Raw genomic sequence first — 26,920 nt, forward strand, 5'->3', positions numbered from 1 at the left:
CCGCCCACCCCTGGGTCCTGGGCTGCGCGTCCGACGCCACCCGGCCCAGGAGGCGCCAGGGTTCGGGCCGTCGGCCCCCGATTGTGCAGGGGGAGGGGGTGGAACGGAAGGGCGACCCCCAGGCCCCCGCGCCGAGTTCTCTGCCCATCTCGCGCCTCCGCGGGCGTCGGGGGAGCCTCCGCGGACCGACTCGCCCCTCGCGACCCCCGATCCCCGACAGGAGGGCCTCCCGCCAGCCCTGCCCCACCCCATCGCAGAGCACAGCGAGGCGGGCCGGGGGTCTCGGCCCGGCGGCAGGCGGAGAAGCCCCCGAGCAAGGTCTTACATCAGCCGCCCCACGTGCAGGCGGAGGGAGGGAGGAAGTCGCTCCCCTCCCCGGGGCTGCGCCTCCCCCCGCCCCCGCCCCGCCCTCCCGCCGCGCCTCCCCGCCCCGTCCTCGGAGCAGCCGCGGCCGCGGAGCCGAGCGGCGCCGCGCGGGGCCGAGTGGAGCCGAGCAGCCGCCGCGCCGCGTCGCCGGTTTAAGCGCAGTGCGAGGCCGCGGCCGGGGGCGGCGGTAGTGAGAGCAGCGCTGCGCTCCAGCCCCCTTTTCCCTCCATGGTTTCTCTCCGCTCCCGTGAGTAACTTGGCTCCGGGGGCTCCGCTCGCCTTGCCCGCACGCCGCACGCCGCCTGGGACCGCGCCGCCGGCCTCCGCCGCGAGCAGACCCCCTTCCGACGGCCTTCGCTGCGCAGGCCGGGACGCCTCTCCCCCCTCCGCCCCCGCCGCGGAAAGTTAAGTTTGAAGAGGGGGGAAGAGGGGAACATGGACATGAAGAGGAGGATCCACCTGGAGCTGAGGAACCGGACCCCGGCAGCTGTAAGCAGAGCCCCCGTCGGGCGCCCTTTCCCCCCCGATGACTTGCATGTAATGGTGGCCACCTGCGGGGGCCCCGGGCCGCGGGTTCGCGGGCTCCGGCGCGGGGAAGGGCGCAGCTCGCGGGCTGGGACGGGGAAGGCGGGCGGGCGGGCGGGCGCGGGCGGAGGGGGGGAGCGAGCGCGCGGGGATTAACTCTTTGGCGCCCGCGGGCCCTCGCGGCCGCCCGGGGAAGGCGACGGGGTGAGGGAGCGCAAACTTTGAGCTCCTCGCCCGCCGGGGTCCTCTCCCGGAGGGAGCGCGTGTGCGTGTGGCCGGCGGCGAGAGAAGGAGGCGGGGGGTTGTGTAACGCTGGGAGCCATGTTTGCAGCCTCCCGGGATGCGCGGCCGGGCGGAGGCGGGCCTGCCCGGGAGCCGCGCGGCCATCCCCGGCTGGGCCCGCCGCCGGCCACGCCGGACTCCGCACGCCCCGGGCCGGCCCCGGGAGCGGGAGCCGGCGGCGGGCAGGGCGGGGGGCTGCGCCGGCCGGGCCTCGCGGTTGGCGTCGGCCCGGCCGAGGGCAGGGGCCGCGGGGGCGAGCAAGGGGGCTCTGCTCCTTTGAAGGGGGCCAGAAGCCCCCTCGGGCGCTGGGGGGCCCGGGCGGGCGCGGCCTGGCGCGCGGAGCGGGGGAGGGGCGGGCCTGGGCGGCGGAGGTGGCGCAACCGCCGCCCCTCCCGAGGCCAAGTTTGAAAAAAGGACGCGGTTCCCGCCATTTTTCAAGCCTAAAAATAAAACTTTCTCCCCCATTGCCCTCGCTCTCCTTTGAGACGCCCTCAGCCATCCTCCCTGCGGCCCCCTCAGGGCGGGCCACGGGCAGGCGTTGTGGCGGCGGCCGGGCCCTCCCCACCCCCGCCGTCGCAGTCGCAGTCGCCGCCGCGGAGCCCGGGGGCCCCTGCCCCGGGAGGCTGGCCCCTCGGTGTGGGCGGGCGGCGGCCGCTCGCGCCAGCCCGGGCGCGCCACAGGCCGCCACAGCGCCATGTTGGCGGGCGCCCGTCTCCCTCCGCCGCGTGAGGCGGCCGGCCGAGCGGCTCGGAGCTCCGGCGCGGCCCGCTCGCCCTCGCCCGCCGCGCTTTCCCGGGCCGAGCCTTCGGTGTGTCCCGTCCCGCCGGGGCTCGGCTCGCACTGGCGGTCGCCGCGCGCTACGGCTGCAGCCGACTCGTCCCCTCGCGGGCGCGCTGCCGGCGCCCTCCCCCCTTCTTAAAAGGGCAACGGCAGGCCTGGCGCGCGGGCGTTCGCGCGGTCTTGGGGCCGGCGCAGGGCCGTGCGGTGGCCTGTGCCCCCGCACGTGCCAGGGTGCGGCCTGCCGCGGCCGGCCTCGGGCCGCTGCTGCGTGTGCGTGGGCCCGGCCCGGGAGCGTCGCCTCTTGTATCGCAGCGAGCGCGAGCCCCCGCGTGGAGAGGCGGCGCGCGGCCGCCCGAGCCCGCGGCGGGTGAGTCGCTGGCGGCAGGAGGCCGCGTGGCGGGTGCTCAGGTGGCTGTGGTTAGCAAGTTGCACACTTGGTGGGATCGGCCGACCGGGCTGTTTACCTGCAGGCCTTGAGGTCAGCGGGCGCGCGTGGTGGCGCCCTGAAACCCCGAGTTGGGTGGGTGGCCTTTTGGCGGGTGTCGGGGTCGAGTCAGACATTTTGTGCCCGCCACGTGCTGCGTGTTGCGTGGTTAGACACCTTGAAGAGCTCGTTCTCACCTGGAGGGCTTAACGCCAGAGTTTCCATTATTGCTTGGAAGTTGGGAATCAATACAGTATCTAAATTTAGCCAAAATTCCCCCTAAGAAAGGTGCACACATAGGTCTTTTTTTTTTTTTTTCTTTTTTTCTGCCAGACAGTGAGAGAGACAGAGACAGAGAGAAAGGCCTTCCTTCCGTTGGTTCACCCCCCAAATGGCCGCTACAGCCGGCGCTGCGCCGATCCAAAGCCAGGAGCCAGATGCTTCCTCCTGGTCTCCCATGCAGGTGCAGGGGCCCAAACACTTGGGCCATCCTCCACTGCCTTCTGGGGCCACAGCAGAGAGCCGGACTGGAAGAGAAGCAACCGGGACTCGAACCCGGGGTGCCAGCGCCGCAGGCAGAGGATTAGCCAAGTGAGCCGCGGCACCAGCCCAGACATAGGTCTTTAAAATCTAAATTTCTGGATTCTCAAACCAAAAGCCTGCTAAAACGCTCGGAGCAAGTAGTTTTCTCTGCTAAATAAGTGCCACTGCTGTTCCCAGTCCATGGTGCCCTTTCTCATATGGAGCAGTATAGCTTTAAAAATATGTGTGTGTGAAAGTATTAGTTTTTTCAAGTAATCAGTTTAGTTTTTGACCACCTTGCCAAGATGCGTGTGACTATTAAAGTTTTAATTAGGCCAGTCGTTGGTCCTGCCCCATTTTTACTGTTCAAAGAGCAACAAGTGGCCAGAGGGGCCGGCACTGGGCCACAGAACCCTCTGGCTTATTGAATATTTGACCACCAACAGGATGCCGGGGTCTGTGAAGCCAGCAGGGCAGGACAAGAGTGCCTTCTCTCCAGCTCCTTGGAGCCTGTGGCGCCCACATTGGTGCCTGTGAAGTGGGGGTGAGGCGGGGGGTGTTAGAAAGCCCTTTAGTGTCCTGGGAGCCAGCCAAGATTGCAGGGAACAGCACGGCTCCCTCTGGGGCTCTGATGTGGGCGCTGAGAGGAAAGGGAGCTGGGAGAGTATGACTTCGACCTAAAACTGAAGGCTTCTCAGAAAATGCTGTGGAGTTTGAAGGAAAAAACTTTTAAACAATTTAAAAAGTTTTCATAAAAACATCGTGGGGACCGGCACTGTGGCACAGCGGGTAAAGCTGCCGCCTGCCGTGCTGGCATCCCATGTGGGCGCCGGTTTGAATCCCAGCTGCTCCACTTCTGATCGAGCTCTCTGCTGTGGCCTGGGAAAGCAGTGGAAGATGGCCCAAGTCCATGGACCCCTGTACCCACGTGGGAGACTCGGACCAAGCTCCTGGCCCTGGCTTCAGATTGGCCCAACTCTGACTATTACAGCCGTTTGGGGAGTGAACCAGTGGATAGAAGACACCCCTCTCTCTTTGTCCCTCCCTTTCAAATCAGTAAGTCTTAAAAAAAAAAAAAAAAAAGACATCATCCTTTGGGTAAATGAAAGGTTCCAAGATGGCTCCTTTACAGTCAGCTAATCACATGGCACCTTATGCACCATAAACGCCACAGGTATTGTCAGCTGTCCTCAGGCTTGAGCTCTGGGATGCTGCATACTGTTTGTTGTCATTGGGGGAAACAAGAGCCCATGCCCCCGCTGAATGCGCGGTTATAATATAGATAGGATGCTCAGAGATACTTGACACACTGTCTGCATAGAAACAGAATAGACCATGTTTGACCTTAGTGGGTTTTTAAAGATTTATTTGAAAGGCAGAGTTAGAGGGAGAGACAGTCTGCTGTCTGCTGGTTAACTCCCCAAATGGCAACAACAACAGAGGCTGGGCCAAGCCTGAGCCAGGAACCTGGAACTCCATCCAGGACTCCCACACGAGTGATGGGCCTGAGCACGTGGGCCACCTTGTGCTGTTTCCCCCGTGCATTATTAGCAGGCAGCTGGGTTGCCTGCCCAGTCTGGGCTTCATGGGAATAGCATCCCTGGGAGGATTTGGGGCCCTTATGGGATGCCATTGTCACAGGTGACTTAAATTCAAGTGAGGTCTAAGTTTTTGAGGAACTGAGTGTGGGATTGATTTTAAATGTTTTGTTTCAATGCCAAATGGGCATTTATTGTATAAAAGGTTTTTTTGGTTTTGTTGTTACTTTGGGGTTTGAAGATGACTCTGATAACACTTAAGTGTTTACTTTCTTGTGTTCCTTGGTCATATTAAGTGGGGCCAAGGTAATAGGTTCACTTCACTTACTTTTATGCCTTTATTCCTTATAAACATGGGTAGGCTGATTTCCCAAAGGGAAGAGGGGGACTCAAAGAAATGGGTAAATAGGGGCATAGCAGGTAAAACCACCACCTGCAAAGCTAGCATCCCATATGGGTGCCAGTTCAATTCTGGCTGCTCCGCTTCCAATCCAACTCCCTGCCAATGTGCCTGGGAAAGCGACAGAAAATGGCCCAAGTGCTTGGGTCCTTTCCACCCACACAGGCAATCCAGAAAAAGCTCCTGGTCTTGGACCAGCCCAGCTCCTGCCTTTTGTGGCCATTTGGGGAGTGAATCAGCAAATAGAAAATCAATCAATCTCTCTCCCTCTATGAACTCTGCCTTTCAGATAGTGTCTGTCTGTCTCTCTTTAAAGACAAGATGGGAAATAGTTTGTGGTGTTTGTGAGAATGGGAAATGCTTTGTAAATATTGTCAGTTACTTTACTGAAAATAAAACATACAGTGATACAACATATATACACCAAAGAAATTAGTGGTGTTGTCAGTAGAGTGAGAAGACAATGTACACTAGCAAGATAAAAACCTGATTGAGTTGTATTCCAGAATTGGAAAAGAATACTTGTTCTTCCTTATGTGAAGGGCTCATCCTTCTGTTGCGTTGAACATTGCTGATAAGTTATGAGCACGTGTAACCGCATGTCTGGGGATGGCTAGCTTTCGTCAGAGTATTTGCTGTTTTTGGAGTTTTTCATTCAGAAAGCCAAGCAGTTCTTTCCTTGGTTCAAAATCCATGGCCCTGTGAAAAACTGCTGTGTTACATACTGAACTGTGACATCTCATATTTTTTAGCTTTTTTTTTTTTTTTAAGGTTCATTTATTTGAAAGGAAAGTTGGAGATTTCCTATCCTCTGATTCATTCCCCCAAATGGCCTCAGAGTCTGGGCTGGGCTAGTCCAAAGCCAGAATCCTCCAACTCCATCCTCCATTGCCTTCTCAAGCACATTAGCAGGGAGCTGGATCAAAAATGCAGCCAGAACTCAAACCAGCACTCACAATGGATGCTGGCCTTCTCTTGTCACTCTACCTTTCAAATTTTTCAAAAAATAAAATAATAGAGAATTTGGGTTGAACATTGGTTAACTCTGGATGGAAGTTGGCAAGGACAGTAGGAATTCACATTTTTTTCACTTGCTATGTGGTTTTTTTTTTTTTTTTTTTTTTCTTTGAGAGCTAGAGCTAGTTTTGTTAAGATTTATTTGTTTTGGAAGGCAGAGTGACAGAGATCTTCGATCCACTAGATCATTCCCCAAATAGCCCAGTGGCCAGGGCTGGGCCAGGCTGAAGCCAGGAGCCTGGAACTCCATCTGAATCTTCCACGTGGGTGGCAGGGACCCAAGTTCTTGGACCACCATTCACTCCTTTCCCAGGTGCATTAGCAGGGAGCTGGATCCCCGAAGCTGCACCCGGTACAGGATGCAGGCATCAAAAGTAACAGCTTAACCCTGTACCCTACAACATGAACCCCAATCTGTTAACTTTGCTAATTAGAAGAATTGATCAACTCAATATATTCTCCCAAACCTCTTCCTTCATGGCAGAGACAGCTCTTAGACCACCTAACCAGTTAGGTAAAATTGATCGATCTTTCTTTCTTTTTTCTTTTTTTTCCCAGCATAGCTGGGGGAGTATGGAGTGAGCAAGTTGGAGAAGATGAAATCTTGGGGAAAAAATTTCTGTCTCCTGCAGCTCCTGACTTGAATCCCCAAATTTGCCTTTTTTAAGATTTATTTATTTGAAAGGGTTACACAGAGGAGAGGCAGAGAGAGAGGGGTCTTCCATCCGCTGGTTCACTCTCCAGTTGGCCACAATGGCCAGAGCTGTGCTGATGCAAAGCCAGGAGCCAGGAGCTTCTTCCAGGTCTCCCACGCAGGTGCAGCGGCCCAAGGACTTGGGCCATTTTCCACTGCTTTCCCAGGCCCTAGCAGAGAGCTGGATCTGAAGTGGAGCAGCTGGACTTGAATTGGCACTTATTTGGGATGCCAGCGCTGTAGGCAGCAGCTCTACCCTCTACGCCACAGCACCAGCCCCCAAATTTACCCTTTTAATTCGGGGTTTTGTGACTCCTAACTTGAAGGGCCTCAGACCATAGAGCCATTGACAATAGAACTTAAAATGTGCCTCTTCCACAGAAACAGCTTATCAGTGTTAGATCTTTGAGTTCTGAAAAATGTATTTGAAGTTTAGATTTTTTTAGTAAAAAGTAGTGAAGTAGAAAAAAACTATTTTTCTGATAACTACAGAAAACAAATTAGTTAAATTGCAACTAGTGTGGATGATTGGTTTTAGTTTTAGTTTTGTTTTGTTTTTTTTTTTTTTTTTTTAATTGTTTGAAAGGCAGAGATAGGTCTTCTGTTTGTTGGTTCACTTCCCAAATGCCTGCGACAACCAGAGCTGTGTCAGGCCAGTCAAGAGCACTCAATATGGATCTCTCATATTGGTGATAGAACCCAAGTACTTGAGCCATCAACTATTGCTTCCCAGGGTACACGTGGAGAGAAAGTGGATCAGAGGCCAAGCCAGGACTTGAACCCAGAGAAGTTAGTATGAGCTGTCCCAGTCATCGTCTTCACATCTGTACCAAATGCTCACTCCTGTTTTAGTTTTTAAAATGTTTAACTTAAATTCCACTTTGAGAAGAAGCAAGTTTAATTGGAGAATGAGAGAGAAAGAGAATTTGGCCCCAAAAGTTAAACTGTCTGTGTTTGAACAGACCAGCCAAGCGTGTTCTACCAAATTGCTCCCTAAATTGTATATACAAATGTACAGGTGGCTGTCTAGCCTTCGCTCTGTGGGGAAAGCATCCCTGGGAGTGTATGGAGCATTAATAAACCAGGGCCTTTTCTTATAATTGCGTGTGTGTTCTGGGCCTAGATGGGGAGTTGCGAGATTATATTGGGCTCGTGCCCTTCGCTGTCTCAAGCGCCGTCTTCTGAAGCGGTTCTCTGTTGCAAGGCAGTCCGGATCCCCTCATTCCTGAGAAGGGCTGGAGGGGCCTCTGGGGACCCTCTGAGAACCCCAGAGTTGATCCAAAGATTAAAGCTGAAGACATTTGAGATTCAGTGGATGCAGGGGGGAAAAGCCTTCTTGAAGTTTACCCGACTACAAGGAAATACTTTTGAGAAGTAAGGACTGAGGTAAATTCCCTCCTTGTTGGGAGGGGCTCCCAGGAGAAACAAAGTATAGGCTACCATTACCTGGGGGTAGTTTTATGGCTCATAAAAGGCAGAAAAGCCACTCATTACTTTGTAGACAGATTCTTATCATAAACTTTCTTGTTTCTCATTTGTTCTCCATAAACTCCTGTTTTTCCCAAGAGCCGTTATTCTCCCCTCTCTTTCCTAAGTTAGAGTGTGTAAGCCCCAGATTCTAACTGCCCTTTGAGTTCCTCCTTACTAAATGTGTGTATAGCACTGCACCCATAAGTAAACTCTCCTGTTCATCTGTCGTGTCAGTTGATTACCATGGAGGAGGAGTTCCTCTCGCACCTCAGCTGCAGCTTCTGTCAGCCAAGGTCCTGTTAGAACTTGAAGCAGACTTGACGGCTGCTGGTAGGGCTTTCAGGCCCTGTCACACCCACGTGGAACCCTCCCGTGGTCTCTCATTTATGTAGTAATTCCCACTTTGCTCTGTACTTACTCCCCAGTGGCTCATCTGCAAACTCTGTTACATCTGTACCCTTTCCAGCCTTTTTTCTTTTTATTGTTATAGTTGATCAGTTGTTTTATGTTTACTGACTACTTGTATTTTATGGCTTGTCTCTCTCTAGTTGCTTTTTCTTCTGAGGTGTTTATTTTTCCCTCACTCTAGTGTAAAAGCCATAGGAGGTAGGTAGCCTCAAAAAAAGAAAAATATGAATCTTAAATAAAGATCTCCTGATTCAATAATAGATTCTCAAATGCTTTTTTTTACCTTGCAGTAATTCTGAGGAAAAATCATAAATACAGAAGAAATTTTATTTAGAAAGACATTATTTATAATTGGGAAAATTGGAAATGTTCAGTAGGGGAAATTGTATGGTAACATATATTTTAAAGTATTTTAAGTACTATAGTTTCCTCTCAGCTGTGTTTTAAAATATAGTCGTAAATGTACCAAAATATTAGTGGTGACATTAATGGGTAACATTTTCTTTTAAATGTTAGTGTGCTTTTAATTAATGTGAGTATGCTTATAATCAGAAATGAGTTTTCTTTAATCCAAGTTTCTCTGTATTTCATTATCTTGGAATCCCACAATCCTGATACAAACCCATATGCAATCCTGTAGAAATCTCTGTCTCTGCTTTTCAAATAAAATGAAAAATAATTATTTTTTATGGTTACTATTAATTTCCTAAGTGTTTTACTAATTCATTTTATTTGGAAGGCAGAGAGAGCTTCTATCTGCCAGTTCACTCCCCAAAACGCCTGCAGTAGTCAGGACTGAGCCAGGCCAAAACCAGGAACCTGGAACTGTCTGGGTCTTCTGTGTAGGTGGCGGGGACCCAAGTACTTGAGCCATCATCTGCCACCTCCCTGAGTGCCCATTACCAGAGTGAAACTATATGGGATGTGGTTGTCACAAACTGACCTAACGTGATGGAGACCTGGCCTGGCTTTTGTTAATCCTTTGTTGGTTTTACATCTAGTTTTTTTCCCCCCCCTAATTACAGAAGAAATAACCGCTTGTAAAATTTTTAAGTAAAGTACAGCTCTGGATAAAGTGGACAACAAAGGCCCTTGACATTCCCCTAATCCCATTCCTCAGGAAGTCTTTCTGAGCATCTGTTACATTCTGGGCACTGTTTGCTACCACTTCATGAGGCGGATGTCTTCTCCATTTTAGAGGAAACGGGCACAGAAAGGTTGAGTGACTTGTCCAAGGTCAATAGATTTCAAGTGAGAGCCGGCTTGGATGCAGGCATCTGTCTCCAGAGCCCACCTCTTTGACACACAGTTGAACTGCATTTTTCAGATTTGCTGATTGCTTGTTAGAGAAGGGGGGGAAGCCAGAGGTATGTAGAGAAAGAAGTTAATGGTAAAATAGGGCTGCAAGCATCCTGAAACTGGGAGTGAGTGTTAGAGGAGTGGGTATGGCTGATTTGTCCTCCTTTGTAAATAGGGGAGGAGAATGAGGGTACAAAGAATAACATCTGAGTAGATCAATGTGTGTTGAAAGATGCAGGTTTGACCAAGCAGCAGTGGCAGTTGGGATTATCATAGTGGCTCTGCACAGGGAGCTGAGTAACCAGTGATTAGAGTTAACAGATGTGATCTCCTTGGATGGATTTGATGCTGAAAAACAAACTGAATTTTATGTCTTAACAGTTTTCTACCCTAGAAAGGCCTCTCACATATAGCTCAGATCATTCTTTATTTTGAACAAAGGACTCTTGCATCTTGATTCCATTCCACTGTGGAAATAAACTTGGTAAAGGTGAATAAAACCAGAGTTACAAAGTGTGTTAGGGGCCAGTGCTGTAGCATAGCAGGAAAAGCCACCGCCTGCAGTGCTGGCATCCCATATGGGTGCCAGTTCGAGTCCCAGCTGCTCCACTTTCAATCCAGCTCTCTGCTATGGCCTGGAAAAGCAGTAGAAGATGGCCCAAGTCCTTGGGCCCCTGCACCCACGTGGGAGACCTGGTAGCTCCTGGCTCTTGGCTTCGGATTGGCACAGTTCTGGCCATTGTGGCCAGTTGGGGGAGTGAACCAGTGGATGGAAGACCTCTCTCTCTGCCTCTCCTCTCTCTATGTAACTCTTTCAAATAAATCATCTTTTATTAAAGTGTGAGTACAGAAATCTAGACAGAATCTATGTTGCTAGGGAAGGTAAGGCTTCCCCCTTTTTCAGTGGTCCTCTCCTTGGTCTTAAGGTAGGCTCAGTCTCAAGGGATATCTTGGCACAGTTGCATTCAGGTGAAGCCACCCTTGGGAGAACAGACAGGTTTCGGGAAAGGAATAATTCTTATTTACATGTTTTGTAAAAATGTTTATTTGAAAGAGCGACAGAGATAGGAATGAGAGAGAGATACTCCCATCTTTCTCAAATGCCAGCAACAGGCAGGACCGGGCCAGACCAAAGCCAGGAGCCTGGATGGAACTCAGGCCTGGTGTCCCGTGTGGGTAATAGGGGCCCAAACACTGGCCGTCTTGGATCTTCCTCTGCCTTCCCAGGTGCATTAGCAGACAGCTATCTACATCTTAACAATTAGTTTCTAGGGTGGGCATTTAACCTAGCTGTTAGACACCGTTTGAGATACTGCATCCCTTATGCTGGAGTACCAGATTTCAATAACTGGCTCCCAATTTCCTGACTTCAGCTTCCTGCCACTGGAGACCCTGGGAGGCAGGGTGATTGCTCAAGTAGTTGGGTTCTTGTCACCCTAATGGGAGACCTAGATTGAAGGGTGAACCAGTAGATGGATGGGAACTCTGTCTCTGGCCCAAATAAATAACTGGAGCTACTATTTCTGGACATTACAGAGTGTAAGTACAGTTATTTATGCCATGCAGTAACATTCCGTCTTTGAGTCTATTAGTGAACTGCTACTAATAGGTTAATAATTTCTCATATTTATAACTGTGATGTTGGTCTGAATAAGAGACTTCCCCTATGTGGATGTTTCTGCAGGATATTTATGGTTGGAGTTTCTGCTTTTTTGTTTTCTACATATTTTTTGAGAGCTTGACCCTCTTTTTCTTTGTCATCTACAGGTTCGGGAACTTGTCCTGGACAATTGCAAATCAAATGATGGGAAAATTGAGGGCCTAACAGCTGAATTTGTGAATTTAGAGTTTCTCAGTTTAATAAATGTAGGCTTGATCTCAGTTTCGAATCTCCCCAAGCTACCGAAATTGAAAAAGGTAAGTGTGTTTTCTTTAACAATAAGAGAACTATCCTGGGAAGGGAAAATGTAGGGTTTTACATGTAAGGAAGTGTAGCACAGATCACATGGCCTTTGGAACTGGGCAGATGAGGATTGAATTCCAGCTCTATCATTTCTTCGATGAGTGATCATCTGCAGGCGGCTTAATCTCCCTGAGGCTCAGTTTCCTCACCTGTAAACTGGTTACACCACATGACCTGCAGAATTGTAGTGATGTTTGGAAATAATGCATGACAGATGATCAACAGATAGTAGTTAAAGAGTATGAATAATTTGTTAAATGCTGTAAATTTATTGCTATAATCTTAACTAGAAATTTCTCTTAGTATGTTCTGTCAGGAACCACAGTCCCTCCCATTCTTCATGTTTTGTGTCTGTTGATTAAGTGTGAGTTTGAGACTTTCAGACTTATATTATAGTCCATGATAATTCCAAACCGTTACATAATTCTGAAATGATTAGTTTTGAGGTTTGTTGTGTCTGGCTGGAAGAATCGAGTGTAGCTAAGCTACCCTGTTTCCTTAACCTGCTTACAGCCTGTGGTTAGCGCTTTACTGGTCTGCTTACAACTCATTCCATCCCCCTTCCAGGCCACCCCCCACCCTCCAAAAGAAGGACAAAACACTGAAGAAAACATTTCCCTTGTTTTCGCACATGTAAATGTTTCAGGGCCCTGGAATGTCAGAGCCAAGTGCCATATTTACAGACTTAGCAACAAGCAAGATAGTGTGCCTAGAGCTGCCCACAGTTGTCAGTATTAGAGCCATGACTGACACCCAGATCTTCTAACCCAGTACCTTTTCCAGCACATAGGAAAATATGTGTGGTTATATACACTTGGCAGGATATTCACTTTATGAGCCAGTTAGGTAGAATCTTTATTTTAACAAAGGCACACTATAAAAAAAATAATCAAATGTAGCAAAGAGCAGGTAAGCAACTTCTGGCCTAAAAGTTTTTATTTGCCTGGCTAAGGTAATTTATCAAGCAGTCCTCATGGGTTTTAGGTGATACTTTCTGATGAGAAAGAAAATTTTCCCTTTCTTAAGTATCTATTCCAGTGTGATCCTTTTATATTTGCATGGGCTGTCGGTGACATTGGAAACTCTGATTAGCCCAGTTAAACATAGAATGGCTTTTTGGCATCTATTTACATAAACTTGATGCTAGCAGATTCTTAGTAGTGTTCTCATTTTCCTAGCATCCTGATGTATTTTTCTGAATTACTTTGTTCCGTGTACTGTCAGATTTATTCAGAAAGTCAGCCTGTCAGTGATCATTTATATAAGAGCTTTATAGAGTCTTCCTTAGGTTTTTAAACATGTAATTCCTTTTTTAGGGCCTGTGAAGCTGGGTCATGTTTAGAGGCAGATCAAGTGTTCTCATAGATAGTAAGAACTTCATTTTCTTCCAACCCCAGAGCACAGGCCATCTTATTTGAACAGGAAACAAATATTGAAAAAAATTTTGATATAAAAGTCAAAGGTTTCCTAAATTATTACATTTATTTCATTTCAAAATAAACATACTACTGAATGCTTTTGTGGGCTGGCTTATTATCCATATTTCATAAGCTGCTCACACTGAAAGGATGTAAATGTTGCATGGGGTATTATAATCAACCATGTGGTCTTGTTTCAGACCAAGAAAAGTCTGTTTTCACTTTGACTTACTAAAGTAATGCAACTAACATTTGAATCTTTATTGACTTGACTTGTATTTTTAAATCCAGACTCAGACTAGATATATGACTGGAATAACACATTGAAAGGAAAAATGCTTTGAAAGGTTATATTCAAACAAAATTTTTTAATGTTACATTTTCCTCTTTAAAATATTTAATACGAACTAAGCTGGCTTGGTTCTTAAAAATTTTTTTTTTTTTCAGTAAAAAATTAAATTTTAAAGTTGGTTGGTTGGCCGGCACCGCGGCTCACTAGGCCAGTCCTCTGCCTGCGGCGCCGGCACCCCGAGTTCTAGGCCTGGTTGGGGCGCCGGATTCTGTCCTGGTTGCTCGTCTTCCAGTCCAGGTCCTTGGGCCCTGCACCCACATGGGAGACTAGGAGAAAGCACCTGGCTCCTGGCTTCGGATTGGCGCAGCGCACTGGCTGCAGCCATTTGAGGGGTGAACCAACAGAAGAAAGACCTTTCTCTGTCTCTCTCTCTCTCACTCTCACTGTCTAACTCTGCCTGTCAAAAAATAAATAAAGTTGGTTGGCATCACGCAGTGTGTTTCATTTCGTGCCCAAAGTTTGATTACATGAAGTTTCCATATATAGCATATATAGGTTCACAGCTAAGAGGGGAGGACTTGGGGTCTTAGGCAAGTTAACTTGTTTGTAGGTCCTTTTCATCAGTAAATGGGGTAGTGATTCTGCGTGTACCATAAAATGATCTTTCAAATTATTTATTTATTTATTTATTTGTTTGTTTGAAAGCTAGAGTGACAGAGAAGGAGAGGCAGAGAACCTTTTATTCCAGTGGCTCACTCCCAAACAGTCACAATGACTGGGGCCTGGTGAGGCTGAAGGCAGGAGCCCACCTGCATGGGCCATGTTCCTCTGTCTTCCCAGTCACATTAACGGGAGCTGGATCAGAAGTGGAGCAGCAGGGACTCAGACCTGTGCTCCCAAATGGGATATTGACATCACAGGTAGTAGGCTTAACCTCCTGCACCACAATGCTGGTCCCCTGCCTTTGCTTCTTGACCTGCAGCTAAGAAATTAGGGTAGATGCTTACAAAGGCTGGTGCCAGCTTCATTTAAGAAGGGGTTGCTGTCGTGAGCCTGAGTGTCACCCAGTCCCTTTCCTGAAGTCATGGAGCTGCTTTGTAGTCTCATTCCTGTGGTCTTCCGAGCACCATTCCCCATTGATTCCAGATGTGGAACTTCACAGTGTGTTAGCACTGTCCAGAAGCAAATTATATTTCAAGCAGGTATTAGAAACTTTTTGCTTGGCATCTAATTAAGCTGCTCAGAATGCTTAGACCATTGACCCTTTCTGACGAGTGTAGCAAATGACAGCTTCTTAGAAATAGCGCTCACTGATACTGAGGTCAGTTGTAGCTGGTTAACACACTGCTCGCCTTTTCCTGCCTGCCCCAGCCCCAGTGTTGCTGGGGTCTGTAAACTTTGGACTCAAAACAACATGAACATGCATACCCTAATAGAAATAGGAGTATTTGACCTTGATACGTATTTGGGGGCTATATTTGCTGTGTTTAGCACTTTACTGAGTGTGTTTGTCTATGTGTATGTGCTTGTATGTTTTCTTTTGTAGCTTGAGCTCAGTGACAATAGAATCTATGGAGGTCTGGACATGTTAGCAGAAAAACTTCCAAATCTCACACATCTAAACTTGAGTGGAAATAAGCTGAAAGATATCAGCACCTTGGAGCCATTGGTAAGTAACTGAGAATTTGGAAACTGGGACTTACTGGTCATTTTCATTTTCATATTTCTTTATAGAGTGGGAAATGACTGGGGACTATAATGGATTGAGACAGTGTTGGCTTTTTTGTTTCTTTTTTTTTTTTTTTGACAGGCAGAGTGGACAGTGAGAGAGACAGAGAGAAAGGTCTTCCATTCACCGTTGGTTCACCCTCCAATGGCTGCCACGGCCGGTGCACCGCGCTGATCCGATGGCAGGAGCCAGGTGCTGCTTCTCCTGGTCTCCCATGGGGTGCAGGGCCCAAGTACTTGGGCTGTCCTCCACTGCACTCCCTGGCCACAGCAGAGAGCTGGCCTGGAAGGGGGGCAACCGGGACAGAATCCGGCGCCCCGACCGGGACTAGAACCCTGTGTGCTGGCACCGCAAGGTGGAGGATTAGCCTAGTGAGCCGCGACGCCAGCCTTTTGTTTCTTGGTTTGTTTTTCTTTTTTACTTTTTAAAGAAGTCCCAGTTTTAAAGATCAGGGCCTCATGTGTGTTCCTGTGACTTTGCTTTCCCTGCCTGATGATGTTGGCTTCCTTCAAAGGGAAATTTTGGAGGTTTTTTGTTTTGTCCTTTTAAAAATTGATACATTAAGGAAAAACTCAAACATACATCTTAAAATTTTTACCCCAAACCGACCAAGCTTTTGTGTACTTTCATAGTTGAAGAACACTGTTGACATTGGGTGGAACATCTGACTTGTAGATGACACAGCATGAACAGCTGTGGTCAGTTTTAGGTTTTATTTGTGATCTGTGCTCTGCCAGATCCTGTTGCCTAACGTTTTGCATGGGAACCCTAAGAGTCTGCTCAGTCTCATATATTGGGATAAGCTACGGGAAGCTAAATTTAAATGCCACTTGGGTTTTGGACTTGTCACCTCGGGCAGACTGCTTCTCTGAGCCTCAGTTTCCTCACTCATGCAGTAGGGAGGACAGTAATCTCAGCTTCACCTCCCCTAGGGGTTCTGAGAATGCAGTCAGGTGATACACTTTGCATCGTAAGTTGGGAAGCTTAGTGGGGCTTCCTAGTGGAGGGGCTGGACAAAAAGAACTTTCTGCAGGCAGGATTGGAAGTGGGCTCCTGCAGGGTAGGGTGTCGCTGGGGAGAGCGTTTTGCAGTAGACAGGAGCTGTTTTTTAGGACCTAGAAGAGTAGAACTTGAGGATAAGACAACTCTGTTTTCACTTACCTTTTCTGAAATGATATATTAAAATATAGCGGATTTTGTATCATTTGTGTAGAATGCTCTTACTTCCAGGTATGTTAGGGTTAAATTGTGTGTTCTTTTAGTGAAGAATATTTGCTGCCAGAAATATTGGGTCTTTTCCCTCCTAATCAATAACAGATTCTGCTCCAATACAGATTTAGCTACTTTTTATTGAGTCCCTTTATTTATTTTTGCATTTCATTAAGTGGACCATATTTAAGAACCAAATTTCTTGAATATCAGGAGCCTATTGGTCCATATTTTTTTCTGTTACAGATAATGCTTGGGTAGTCAAGCTTGCTCATTTTTACCAGTTCATTCTTAATTATCCTCCAAACCAACTCCCTTTCCAAAGGTTGAGCAGGTGTTACTGAATTTTGCTGTGCCCAAGGACATTAACATTTGTCATTGTATCCTCAGATAACCCAGAGAAGAGATCATGACTGTCCTCCTTGTAGATATGAAGAAACTGAGTTCTGAGACTTAAATAATTGCCTGGGATAAGTGGGAGAGTAGGGGTTCAGATCCAAGTTCACTGCTCTTTCTACTGCCCCTGTGACCTGTTCTTTCTTCCTGTGAATTTTTCCATACCCAGATTTCCCTAGGCTGGGGATTGCAACAGGAGTACTAAGTAAAGTGCTGTCATTCTCCCAGGCAGGTGGGCTACACTGAGCTTTTGTTTACTGGTGAACGACAGTCCTGTCTGTCCTGGATTTCTGTGAACACAGGACTTCCTAATCCCTTCCCCTCACCTTTCCGTACTAGACAACGCCTATTGCCTGATTCTTCTGGCAGCCTGAATTTTCTGGTTATCAGAAGCCTTGCCAGCATTCTGGTACATAGAGGCAGAGCAGAAACAAAGCAACATGTGGGAGTTTGAGTGTTCCTGACTGGTCAGTAATCCATTGAGAACCCTTTGGTGGCTGTGGTAGTCTTGGTTCCATGGGACTGTTAAAGATGAAAATATATCTTCATTGTATTTACCACTCTGGGAGGATCTGCTATGCCCATACATTGTACTGAGCTCTTTCCACATGTTACCCTATTAGTAAGTGTCAGTAAGTGATTGGATGGAAATAGTTGCATGGCCCTCTCTTTACATTGAGGAAGCTAAGGCTTGGGTGAGGCTGACTCCCTTGTCCAGAATCACACACCCTGTGGCAGAGAGCCACAGCACTACATACCAGGGCTGTTTGGAAAAACCTGAGGTACCACCCATCTGCTTTACTAGCTGTTGAGATTCCTGGGGATTTTTAGGTTGGCTTCTAAAGTTCTAACTGGAAATGAAGTAAATTTGCAGAAAAAGATGATGGGGGAAGTATCGGGACCATTGTGACTTCTAAACATATTCTTTAGTGGGGGAGAAAATACCATCCTCATCCTCATTAACCACATACATTTTGAACACCGTCAACTTTTGAGCCCAGTTCTTACAGTCAATGCAATGATTGTGAATGCCTCTACTTGCTACAGGGACATTAATCGAGAGACAAAGAAGGCATCAATTCAAACTTCCTTGGACACCTTTTTTAAGAGACCTGGGCCATCCAAACCATCCCCCAAAGCCCTTCTAAATTCTAAGAAGGCAAGCAAAATTATTGTTAATACAATGTTTAATGTTTATTATGGCTAGCCTGTTAGCATAGGTCCGTTTTCTGGTGTGGTAAAATTGTGATTTTTTTAAAGCAGCATTTACACATTATTTTGGGATCCTGAATAATCTGTGTGTAGTGTATTTTTTGCCTACTAGGCCTTAAAAGCACAGTTTTACTACCTTAAACAATTTCAGACTACTGTAGTTACTTGCGATTTTTTTGTTGTTGTTGTTTATTTGCTTTCGTTTTGTTTCTAGCATACTGTTTGGCATGCCCAAATTACTTTACTGATGAGTGCTTTGTCAAGAAGTAGGGAAAAGTCTCAGATTCATGTAGTTGTAGAACCACGAGAGCCTTTGAGGCCCTGTACAAATAAGGGCTCTGGGTAGTGCACAGTATTAGATAAATAACAGAGGTTGTTTGCATTTTTGTATACCCATTCCAGGAAGTAATTGTAAGATATAAATGTCCCCTTTCTTTAAGTGAATTTTTAGAATGAACCACCATGGGAAAAGCTGCCTGAAATTAACTTCTGGTATGAAGGCCAGCGTGTTAGCTAGTTGTCTGGGGTGATATTGTAGTCTTTTTTTCCCTCTTTGGCAAGAAGTCACGCGTGAGCTTCTGGAAGCCAGAGTCTGACCTGAAAGTTACCTGATACGGAAACAGCTCTGAGGGCTAGGGACAGCTTTCCTGAGACATGTGGGAGCTGGCTTACATAAGCACATTACTTGATCTGCAGACTCTTGTACATGTGTATGTCTTGAGGGATAGACACTGGGCTGTTGCCATAGCCCTGCTCTATCTCTTCCCTGACACTGTGTTCTCGAGGGCTGCTCAGTGCAATTAAACAAGTGTGAGAGCCTCTCCCTTGGTCAGAACATGGAGGTTCTGAAAGTGCAGAGGTCGACTGCCCATTTCCCAAGAGGACCACCTTGTAGGTAGGAGCAGGCTTTGTAGGCTTTGTAGGTCTGTCTCAGCTGCTTGGCTCTGCCACTGCAGTACAGAGGAAGCCATACACAGTGCATAGACAAATGCATGTGGCTGCATTCCCATGCAGCTCACTCCACAGAAACAGGTAGTGAGCCACAGTTGGCCACAGGACCATGGTTTTCCCACTGCTGCTGTGGCACTCTAAAGCAGATTTCCATGTCATTTTAAGTCTCCCCAGAAATATACAGGAACCCCAATCCTGAAAACAATTTTAACTTTATCTGCATTTCCTCTCATGTCCTTGTGAATATTGCAAGAGCTTTCCCAATAAAGCATCAATGTCTGTCTCTCTCTCTCTCTTTTTTTTTAATATTTATTTATTTGAAAGGCAGTTACAGAGCGGGAGCGACACAGTCTTCCACCTGCTGGTTCACTCCCCTAAAGGCTGCAGAGCTGGCCAGGCCAAAGCCAGGAGCCAGGAGTTTCTTCTGGTTTCTCAGGTGGTTGCAGGGGTGCAAGCACTAAGGCCATCTTAATGCTGCTTTCCCAGGTGCATTTGAAGGGAGCTGGATCAGAAGTGGAGCAGCCAGGACTTGAACTGACAGCCATATGAGATGCTGGCGCTGTAGGCTGCAGCTTAACTTGCTAAGCCATAGTGCTGGCACCTTCTGCATCAGAATCTTTAAAACATCAATATTTATTTATTTAAGAACTTATTTCATGCAGAGATTCTCTTAAGGTTTGTTTGAGTTTATTAATACTATTTCCCCAGAGAATACCAAACCTTTTCTCTTGATTTAGGACCATTGAAAGTGGTCCAACTTGCTGCCCCTGTTTGAGAGGTGCCAGGCTGTGTCCTGCTTCACACTGTGTGTGTGCAGTTGATAGGTGCTCCCTCTGTCACCTGTGAGTCTGCTGTCCCTTCCTTTACTGTCTTCCCGTGTGCCTAAGCAGCACCTCTGCCCTCATCTCCTAACTCACCTTTAATCAAAACTTGATAGAGGTCCTCATAATCGAATAACAAATGAAGATCTGATTAAAGAATATGGACATTTTTCTTTACCTTGACTAATCGGAAAACTTCTTGGGCCAAGTTTTTAGATCTTAACTATGTTAGTAGATGAAACTGATTTCAAACAAACAAGGTATTGCAACAAAATCTAAAGGTCTGGTAGAATCCTTGAAAAGGTTTTTACATCAGAATAATCTGATAACAGTGCCAATCTTTTTCCAAAAAATTAAAAAATGAGGTGTTATGTTTCTCTTAAATTTCAACTCTTCAGTTCACCCTCCTTTTCCCTAGTCTATATCGACTCCTTCCTGAAAATGTATTTGCAGTGCCACACTTGACACTTTATTATGTTCTATCCGCCAGTGTTTCATATCCATGTCCCCAAGTAGAGCTGTAAGTACCTTGAGATTAAAGACTGTATTAAAATGTCTGAATTCTCCCATATGCTGCTGTCCCGGAGCGTTCTTTTTGGGTGTTTTTGATCACTCAAACATTAAAACTTTGGTTTGAACTAAATTTATTAGTCTGGTTGTCTCATGTGGTGGAAAAAGTCTGGCTTTAATAGAAATTATTTCAAATTTATATTTCTTCAAACATTTCTGCTGCTAGGAAAGACAGTTCTGAGTAGCTGAAGGGAGGCAGTGGCTAGTTACGGTCTCCTGACCTAATATAAAAGTTGCACAGGGGTATGTTTTCCTAGGGGCAAGGCTGAGTGGGTAGCAGCTAACTGGATGCAGAGCCTAGCATTTTACCTCTTTCAGAAGTTGGATTGTTGCTTATATTCCTTGGTTTAGGAGTTGTATTTTTTGGTCCTTTTCTTCAGAAAAAGTTGGATTGTCTGAAAAGTCTGGATCTGTTTAACTGTGAGGTCACTAACCTGAATGACTACCGAGAGAGCGTCTTCCGGCTCCTGCCCCAGCTGACCTACCTAGACGGCTATGACCGAGAGGACCGGGAAGCCCCTGACTCAGATGCTGAGGTGGATGGTGTAGATGAAGAAGAAGAAGATGAAGGTGTGTGAGCTCGAATCCAGGGGCGCCCTGATTTCCATCTGTGAAGGATCCTGATAAAGTTACTGCATATTCCCACTGTTGGAGAAAATAACTTGTGTGTAGGCACTCGAATTTAGAACTGATGCCTGTGCCTAATTTTAATAAGCTCTTGGCACATTGAAGCCTTGAAAGGTATCAAAGTAAAATGAATGGGAGCCTAAAGATCATAGACTCTGCCCTGTCCAGCCCATTGAGGTGTTTTAGTGCATGGCCTCCTGGCTTCAGGCCTGTCCCTTCTCTTGGTTACCACCCACAAAGCCTTCAACTCGGCTTTGTCAGCATTTCCTGTGCCTGCTGAACTACCCCTTGCTTACTCCTAAGAGGCTTGCCACTCTAGTCCTGTCTTCCTCTGGGCAGCCATTCATCTTCTTGATTGGAGACTGTCTTAGACTTTTTTATTACAGGGCCTGGCACTCAGTTCATGTTTGTTATAGTCAAGTGTAAATAAAGCCTTCCTTGCATTTTATATGTACCTAGAATTTAAGAAGTAATGATTTGAAAGTATTCTGTTGGGGCCGGCATTGTGGCATAGCAGGTTAAGCCACTGCCTGCAGTGCTGGAATCCCATGTGGGCGCTGGTTCAAGTCCCAGCTGCTCTGCTTCTGATCCAGGTCCCTGCTGCTGTGGCCTGGGAAGCCAGTGGAGGATTGCCCAAGTCTTTGGGCCCCAGCACCCACCTGGGAGACCCAGGTGAGGCTCTTGGCTTTGGCCTGGCTCAGTCCTAGCCATTGTGGCTATTTGGGGAGTGAACCAGAGGATGAAGATTTCCTTCTTTCTCTCTCTCTGTCTCTCTCTGTCTCCCTCTCCTTCTTCTCTGTATGTCTGACTTTTGAATAAGTAAATAAGTCTTTTGAAAATCCTTATTTATTTATCTTTTTTCTGTTGGGGCCAGCATTGGTACAGCATGTTAACCTGCTGCCTGTAGCGCCAGCATCCCATATGGGCTGCTGCTGTAGTTCCAATCCAGCTCCCTGCTAATGCACCTTTTATTAGGTACAGCAGAAGGATGGCCCAGATACTTGGGTCCCTGCCATTCACAGGGAGACTTCAGAGGAAGCTCCTGGCTCCTGGCTATGGGGTGGCCTTTTGGGGAGTGCAGCAAATGGAAGATCTCTGTCTCTTCCTCTCTATAGAACTCTGCCTTTCAAATAAATAAAATCTTTAAAAATATTATGTTAGGTTCTATTTTAAAGTTGTCTGCCTCAGTGTCCCTGCTGATGAGTGTGTTCTGTCTTCATCAGCAGGAAGAAAACTTGGTGTCTTACAAGTCCTGATGTTGCTGAGTTTGTGCTGTTACATTTGAAGCATTGTGCGCCCCCCCCCCCCCCCGCATTTTATTTGAGAGGCAGAGAGGTCTTCCATCCACTGGTTCCCTCCCCAAATGGCCGCAACGGCCAGAGCTGGGCCAATCTGAAAGCAGGAGCCAGGAGTTTCTTCCAGGTCTCGCATGCAGATGCAGGGGCCCAAGGACTTGTGCCATCTTCCACTGCTTTCCCAGGCCATAGTAGGGAGCTGGATGGCAAGTGGAGCAGCCGGGACTCAAGCCAGCACCCATATGGGATGCTGGCACTGCAGGTGGCAGCTTTACCCACTACACCACGGTGCCGGACCCTGAAGCATTGTTTTAAACATCTCTTTCCTTTCAAATTAATACAAGGCAGAAGTGGTCAAGAAAATGCAGGGGCCGGAGCTGTGGCTCACTTGGCTAATCCTCAGGTTGGGGCGCCGGGTACTAGTCCCGGTTGATCCTCTTCCAGTCCAGCTCTCTTCTGTGGCCCGGGAGGGCAGCAGAGGATGGCCCAAGTCCTTGGGCCCCTGCACCTGCATGGGGAGACCGGGAGGAAGCACCTTGCTCCTGGCTTCAGATTGGTGCAGCTCTGGCCGTAACAGCCATTTGGGGAGTGAACCAACGGAAGGAAGACCTTTCTCTCTGTCTCTCTCACTGTCTCTAACTCTACCTGTCAAATTAAAGAAAAATGCAGGAAGAGAGCCACCCAGCAGCTTGAGTGTTTCAATGAGTACTCTTAATGTGTTGTCCAGCTGCAGACGGAGACAGGAAACAGTGAGATAGAAGGTGGTAAATGGACAGAGTAGGGAATCTCATCTGACTTGAAATGTTTACATCCTTCACTTCCTCCACTGCAGGTTGTCAGTTATTTCCAAAAATGATAGTGCCGCTTAATACTCATGTAAGTTACACGAGTGGAACAGCTGCATGTCTAGGTGCTCAGAAAGGACATTCCTTGGAGGATGAAGGGCAGTTTCCAAGAGCAAAGATCAATCAGACAGCAAATATTTGAGCACTTTGTGTGTGCCGGACCCTGTGGAGATAGTGGTTTATAAAGCAGACACAGTTCTGATCCTCTTGGAGCTTACTATCTTAATGAAGAAGAAAAAGCTAATTAGAAATCACTAACAATGACAAGTGGGCAATAATGGAGGAGCACTGAGTGCTCATTTGAGAGCTTTTACTCTAGGATTGAGCTGTGTGGCAAGATTGCCTGAGAACGTGGTGTTAGCAGACTCGGGTGGGTGCAAGTCAGCCAAGTGGAGATGAGGGCACAGTGAGCTCTTGGGGTGGGGAGAGCTGCAGGGCAGCACAGAAATGGCGAGGAGGTGCAGCAGGCACAGTGCCTTAGTAACCTGGTGACGTGGAGGACAGGGGAAGTGACGGTCTCTTAGGTTCTTGATTTGAGGTCTGGCACTGGTGATAGCATCATCCGAGAGAAGGAAGGAGCATATGGTTTCTTGAAACTACTGTGGGAAAATTTCAGGCACTGGTAAGAATTGTAGTGTGTCTGGTGCACTAGCACTTACACTCTCCTGCCTTTGGGAGCTCCCTTAGACCAGGGCTTGAGCTGCAGCACTTGGTAAGAAGAGGGTGACTGGTTCCTGGTCTCCCCTGACATTGGTGCAGCCTGTGGCTCCCAGCCTGTTTGCAGATGTGCCCTTAGCACATTAAGGGTGTTTAACAGGTTCCTTTTTGGACTGTTTTCAGAAGGAGAAGATGAGGAGGATGAAGAGGATGAAGATGGCGAGGAGGAAGAGTTTGATGAAGAAGAGGATGAAGACGAAGATGAAGACGTAGAAGGGGAAGAAGATGAAGATGAAGTCAGTGGAGAGGTCAGTGTACCAGTGTTCTGCCTGCTTCCTGTTTGTGTTAAGACGGAGTGCAGGTTAAGAACAGAAATCGTCTTCTGAGTATACTATTGAGTCAGACACAGTGCTTGTCTCTGCAAGGTAGATTTTGGCCATTGAACCTTGGGAGGAAGGGATGGGTCGAGTATTCAAAAGGGTGAGAATACTGAAAACATTTGAGAATCGGGGGTTTGTTTCTTCGTTGTAGGAGAGGGAAGTGTATGTTCACCAGGTCTGAACTTGTGTACTCATTAATTCAGTACATAGGAATTTGGTCCTCCCCTGAAAAAACAGGTAGTCTAGTTTATGGGATACCCAGTAATACAGAGTCTGCAAGGAAACAAATGCAGTCGGAGGACAGGAGAAAAAAGTGACTTGACTTTGACTCTCAAGGAGGTTTGGGAAAACGGCACAAGAGAAAATTCATTGTGAACAAAAAGCAGTTAAGGCTGTGGGGTGGTCCTTGTGGTACAGCAGCATAAGCAGCCTCTTGGGATGTCCACATCCCATTCAGTGTCATTCAGGTCCGGACACCTTTGTTACTGATCCAGCCTTGTTACTGATCCTGCTACTATATCTGGGTCGTCAGTAGATGATGGCTTAGTTGCTTTGGGAAGTGGATCATAAGATGGAATCTCTCCACTCCGCCTTTCATATAACCTTCAGGTCTTTGAGGAGTGATAAAGAAAGAAATCTGTATAAACCCGCATTGAAATTTAAGATTTTTTATTTGAAGATTTATTTATTTACTTATTTGAAAGAGAGAGAGCTTCCACTCCCCAAATGGCTGCAACAGCCAGAGCTGGGCCGGTCCAAAGCTTGGAGCCTGGAGCTTCTTCCTGGTCTCCCACATGGATACAGGAGCTCAGATACTTGGACCATGTTCTACTGCTTTCCCAGGCCAGTAGCAGAGAGCTGGATCAGAAGTGGAGCAGCCAGCTTCCATATGGGATGCCAGCACTGCAGGCGGCAGCCTTATCTGCTATGCCACAGCGCCAGCCCAGAATTCAAGATTTTAAAACCATTTCTTGAATTATCCATTTTAAGTTGTATCTCAAACATGTCTTGGATTTTAAAATTTGATCAATAGATATAAGTACATCAAATAGATAAAAATAACAGGTTTTTACTGGATGTATTATTTACAAAGTATATTTTCCTTGCATGTCTCATTTTGGCAGAATTAATCTGACATTAGGCTGTTTCTTGTTCTTCAGGAAGAAGAATTTGGACATGATGGAGAAGTTGATGAAGATGAAGAAGACGAGGATGAGGATGAGGATGAGGATGAAGGTGGGTCCAATGCATGCACTTTGGTCCTCAGTTAAAAAATAAGATGGAAATACCCATTGTTTAGAATGTGATACTACTAAAAAAAAAAGTAAAATGCTGTTGAGTTCTAGTTTTTCAAGACAAATAGCATCTTCCCAGTTGTATCAGTGTTACTCCTTTTCCCACCACAGCCGAGACTAGTGCACTACCTGTTATCTACTTCATGCTCTGGAAGTACAGATCCTCTCAGTGTCTAAGTCTCGGGAAGCCTGGCTGGGTGACGGTGTGTCTCTGGTTTATCCTTCCTGAGGATCTACAATGGGCCAGGTGCTGGACTAAATATATATTGGATAGGACCTGTTACTGTCTTCAGGGATCTTTTTAGAACATGATTTAATGTAGATTTAGTTCAGTTCATAAAATGACCACACATTTGTAATATTTATTTGCTAGTTTAGTTGTAATCTATTCTATGCTAAGTACTTGGGTGTTATCTCATTTAATTCTTAGAATGCCCTTCAAATCAGTCCCATTGTCCCCACTTTACAAGGGAGGAAACAGGTTTAAAGAGGGTAAGTGGCTTGCTTAAAGCCATTTGTAAATAAGTATGGCTCAAAAACAGGCTAGCCAACTACAGAATCTTTATTGTGCATTTTAATGATTGCTAGACGTCTAATTGTCGGTGCCAGCAAGTTTAAGGATAATGAGTCGTTGGAAGAAAACCGGATTAGCTGTGTGCGCCTGGATGCCGCTGCAGTTGCCCATCTTGGCTCTGGTCACCACTTAGACTTCCTTTGAAGGGCTGCGGCATAATCAACCTGCTGATGTGGTCAAGCTTACGTCTCTCTTGTTTCTTTCCACCCATCAAAGAGCTTGTTGTTGTCTTAATTGGCAATAGCCTAGATAAAATGCCTCTCCAGGGGTCTCAGATCAGTGTTTGTCATTGTACAGAGGAAGAAGAAAGCGGCAAAGGTGAGAAGAGGAAGAGAGAAACAGATGATGAAGGAGAAGATGACTAAGGCCCCAGTAACCTGCGAAGACAGAACTGCTCAGCGTTGGTTGGACTGCTCATGGGTTTGGTAGCTGTTTTTTAAAAAGAAAAAAAAAGGTAGCTGTGATACAGACCCCAGGACACCCACCCACCCAAAGAGCCAAAGAATAGTTCCTGTGACATTCCACCTTCCTCCATGTAGTCCCTCTTGGTCACCCACCACCAAGCTCGGGGACTCACCCCAACAAAATTGTAAGCGTTGTTAGGTTTGTGTGTGAGACTTGCTGTAGCGTGGGCAGCTGGGATTGGTGAGTCAGCCGTCCGTGGCTACCAGTTACGCCGAGACTGTAACAGCATTTTTACTTTCTGTACAACAAGAAGCTTTGTAAATAAAATCTTAACATTTTGGGTCTGTTTTTTCATGCTTTTCTTTTTTAATGATTTTTTTTAACATCAGGACGTTTTATATGACAACTGCCAGAAAAGTATTTTTAAGCCTTTAAGTGAAATAAACACATTACTCTTTGGTAAAGCCAAGTTGTATGCTTACATTTTTAAGTTAGACTCTAATTGTAAGCTCATGTTAAAACACATTAAAGAACTGGTTTTCTTTGGTGATTTTTT

General features: G+C 47.0%; 1 protein-coding gene across 1 annotated transcript; it reads left to right on the forward strand.

Moving 5' to 3' along the window:
• The first annotated feature begins 443 nt into the window (after positions 1–443).
• Positions 444–26,704, forward strand: ANP32B (acidic nuclear phosphoprotein 32 family member B). Its single transcript, XM_051843805.2, has 7 exons — positions 444–855; positions 11,493–11,642; positions 14,945–15,067; positions 20,667–20,856; positions 23,894–24,018; positions 25,251–25,326; positions 26,257–26,704. Exons 1-7 carry the CDS (start codon positions 802–804, stop codon positions 26,322–26,324), a joined length of 786 nt encoding a protein of 261 aa, XP_051699765.1. The 5' UTR covers positions 444–801; the 3' UTR covers positions 26,325–26,704.
• Positions 26,705–26,920: the final 216 nt, after the last annotated feature.

This window comes from Oryctolagus cuniculus, chromosome 1 (assembly GCF_964237555.1).
Source record: "Oryctolagus cuniculus chromosome 1, mOryCun1.1, whole genome shotgun sequence".
Classification (NCBI taxonomy): Eukaryota; Metazoa; Chordata; class Mammalia; order Lagomorpha; family Leporidae; genus Oryctolagus; species Oryctolagus cuniculus.

Coding starts and splice junctions, on each gene's coding strand:
- ANP32B (XM_051843805.2), top strand. CDS start 802: ATGGACATGAAGAGGAGGATCCACCTGGAGCTGAGGAACCGGACCCCG. Junction 15,068..20,666: donor TCAGCACCTTGGAGCCATTG/GTAAGTAACTGA, acceptor CCTTTTCTTCAG/AAAAAGTTGGATTGTCTGAA. Junction 25,327..26,256: donor GGATGAGGATGAGGATGAAG/GTGGGTCCAATG, acceptor GTCATTGTACAG/AGGAAGAAGAAAGCGGCAAA.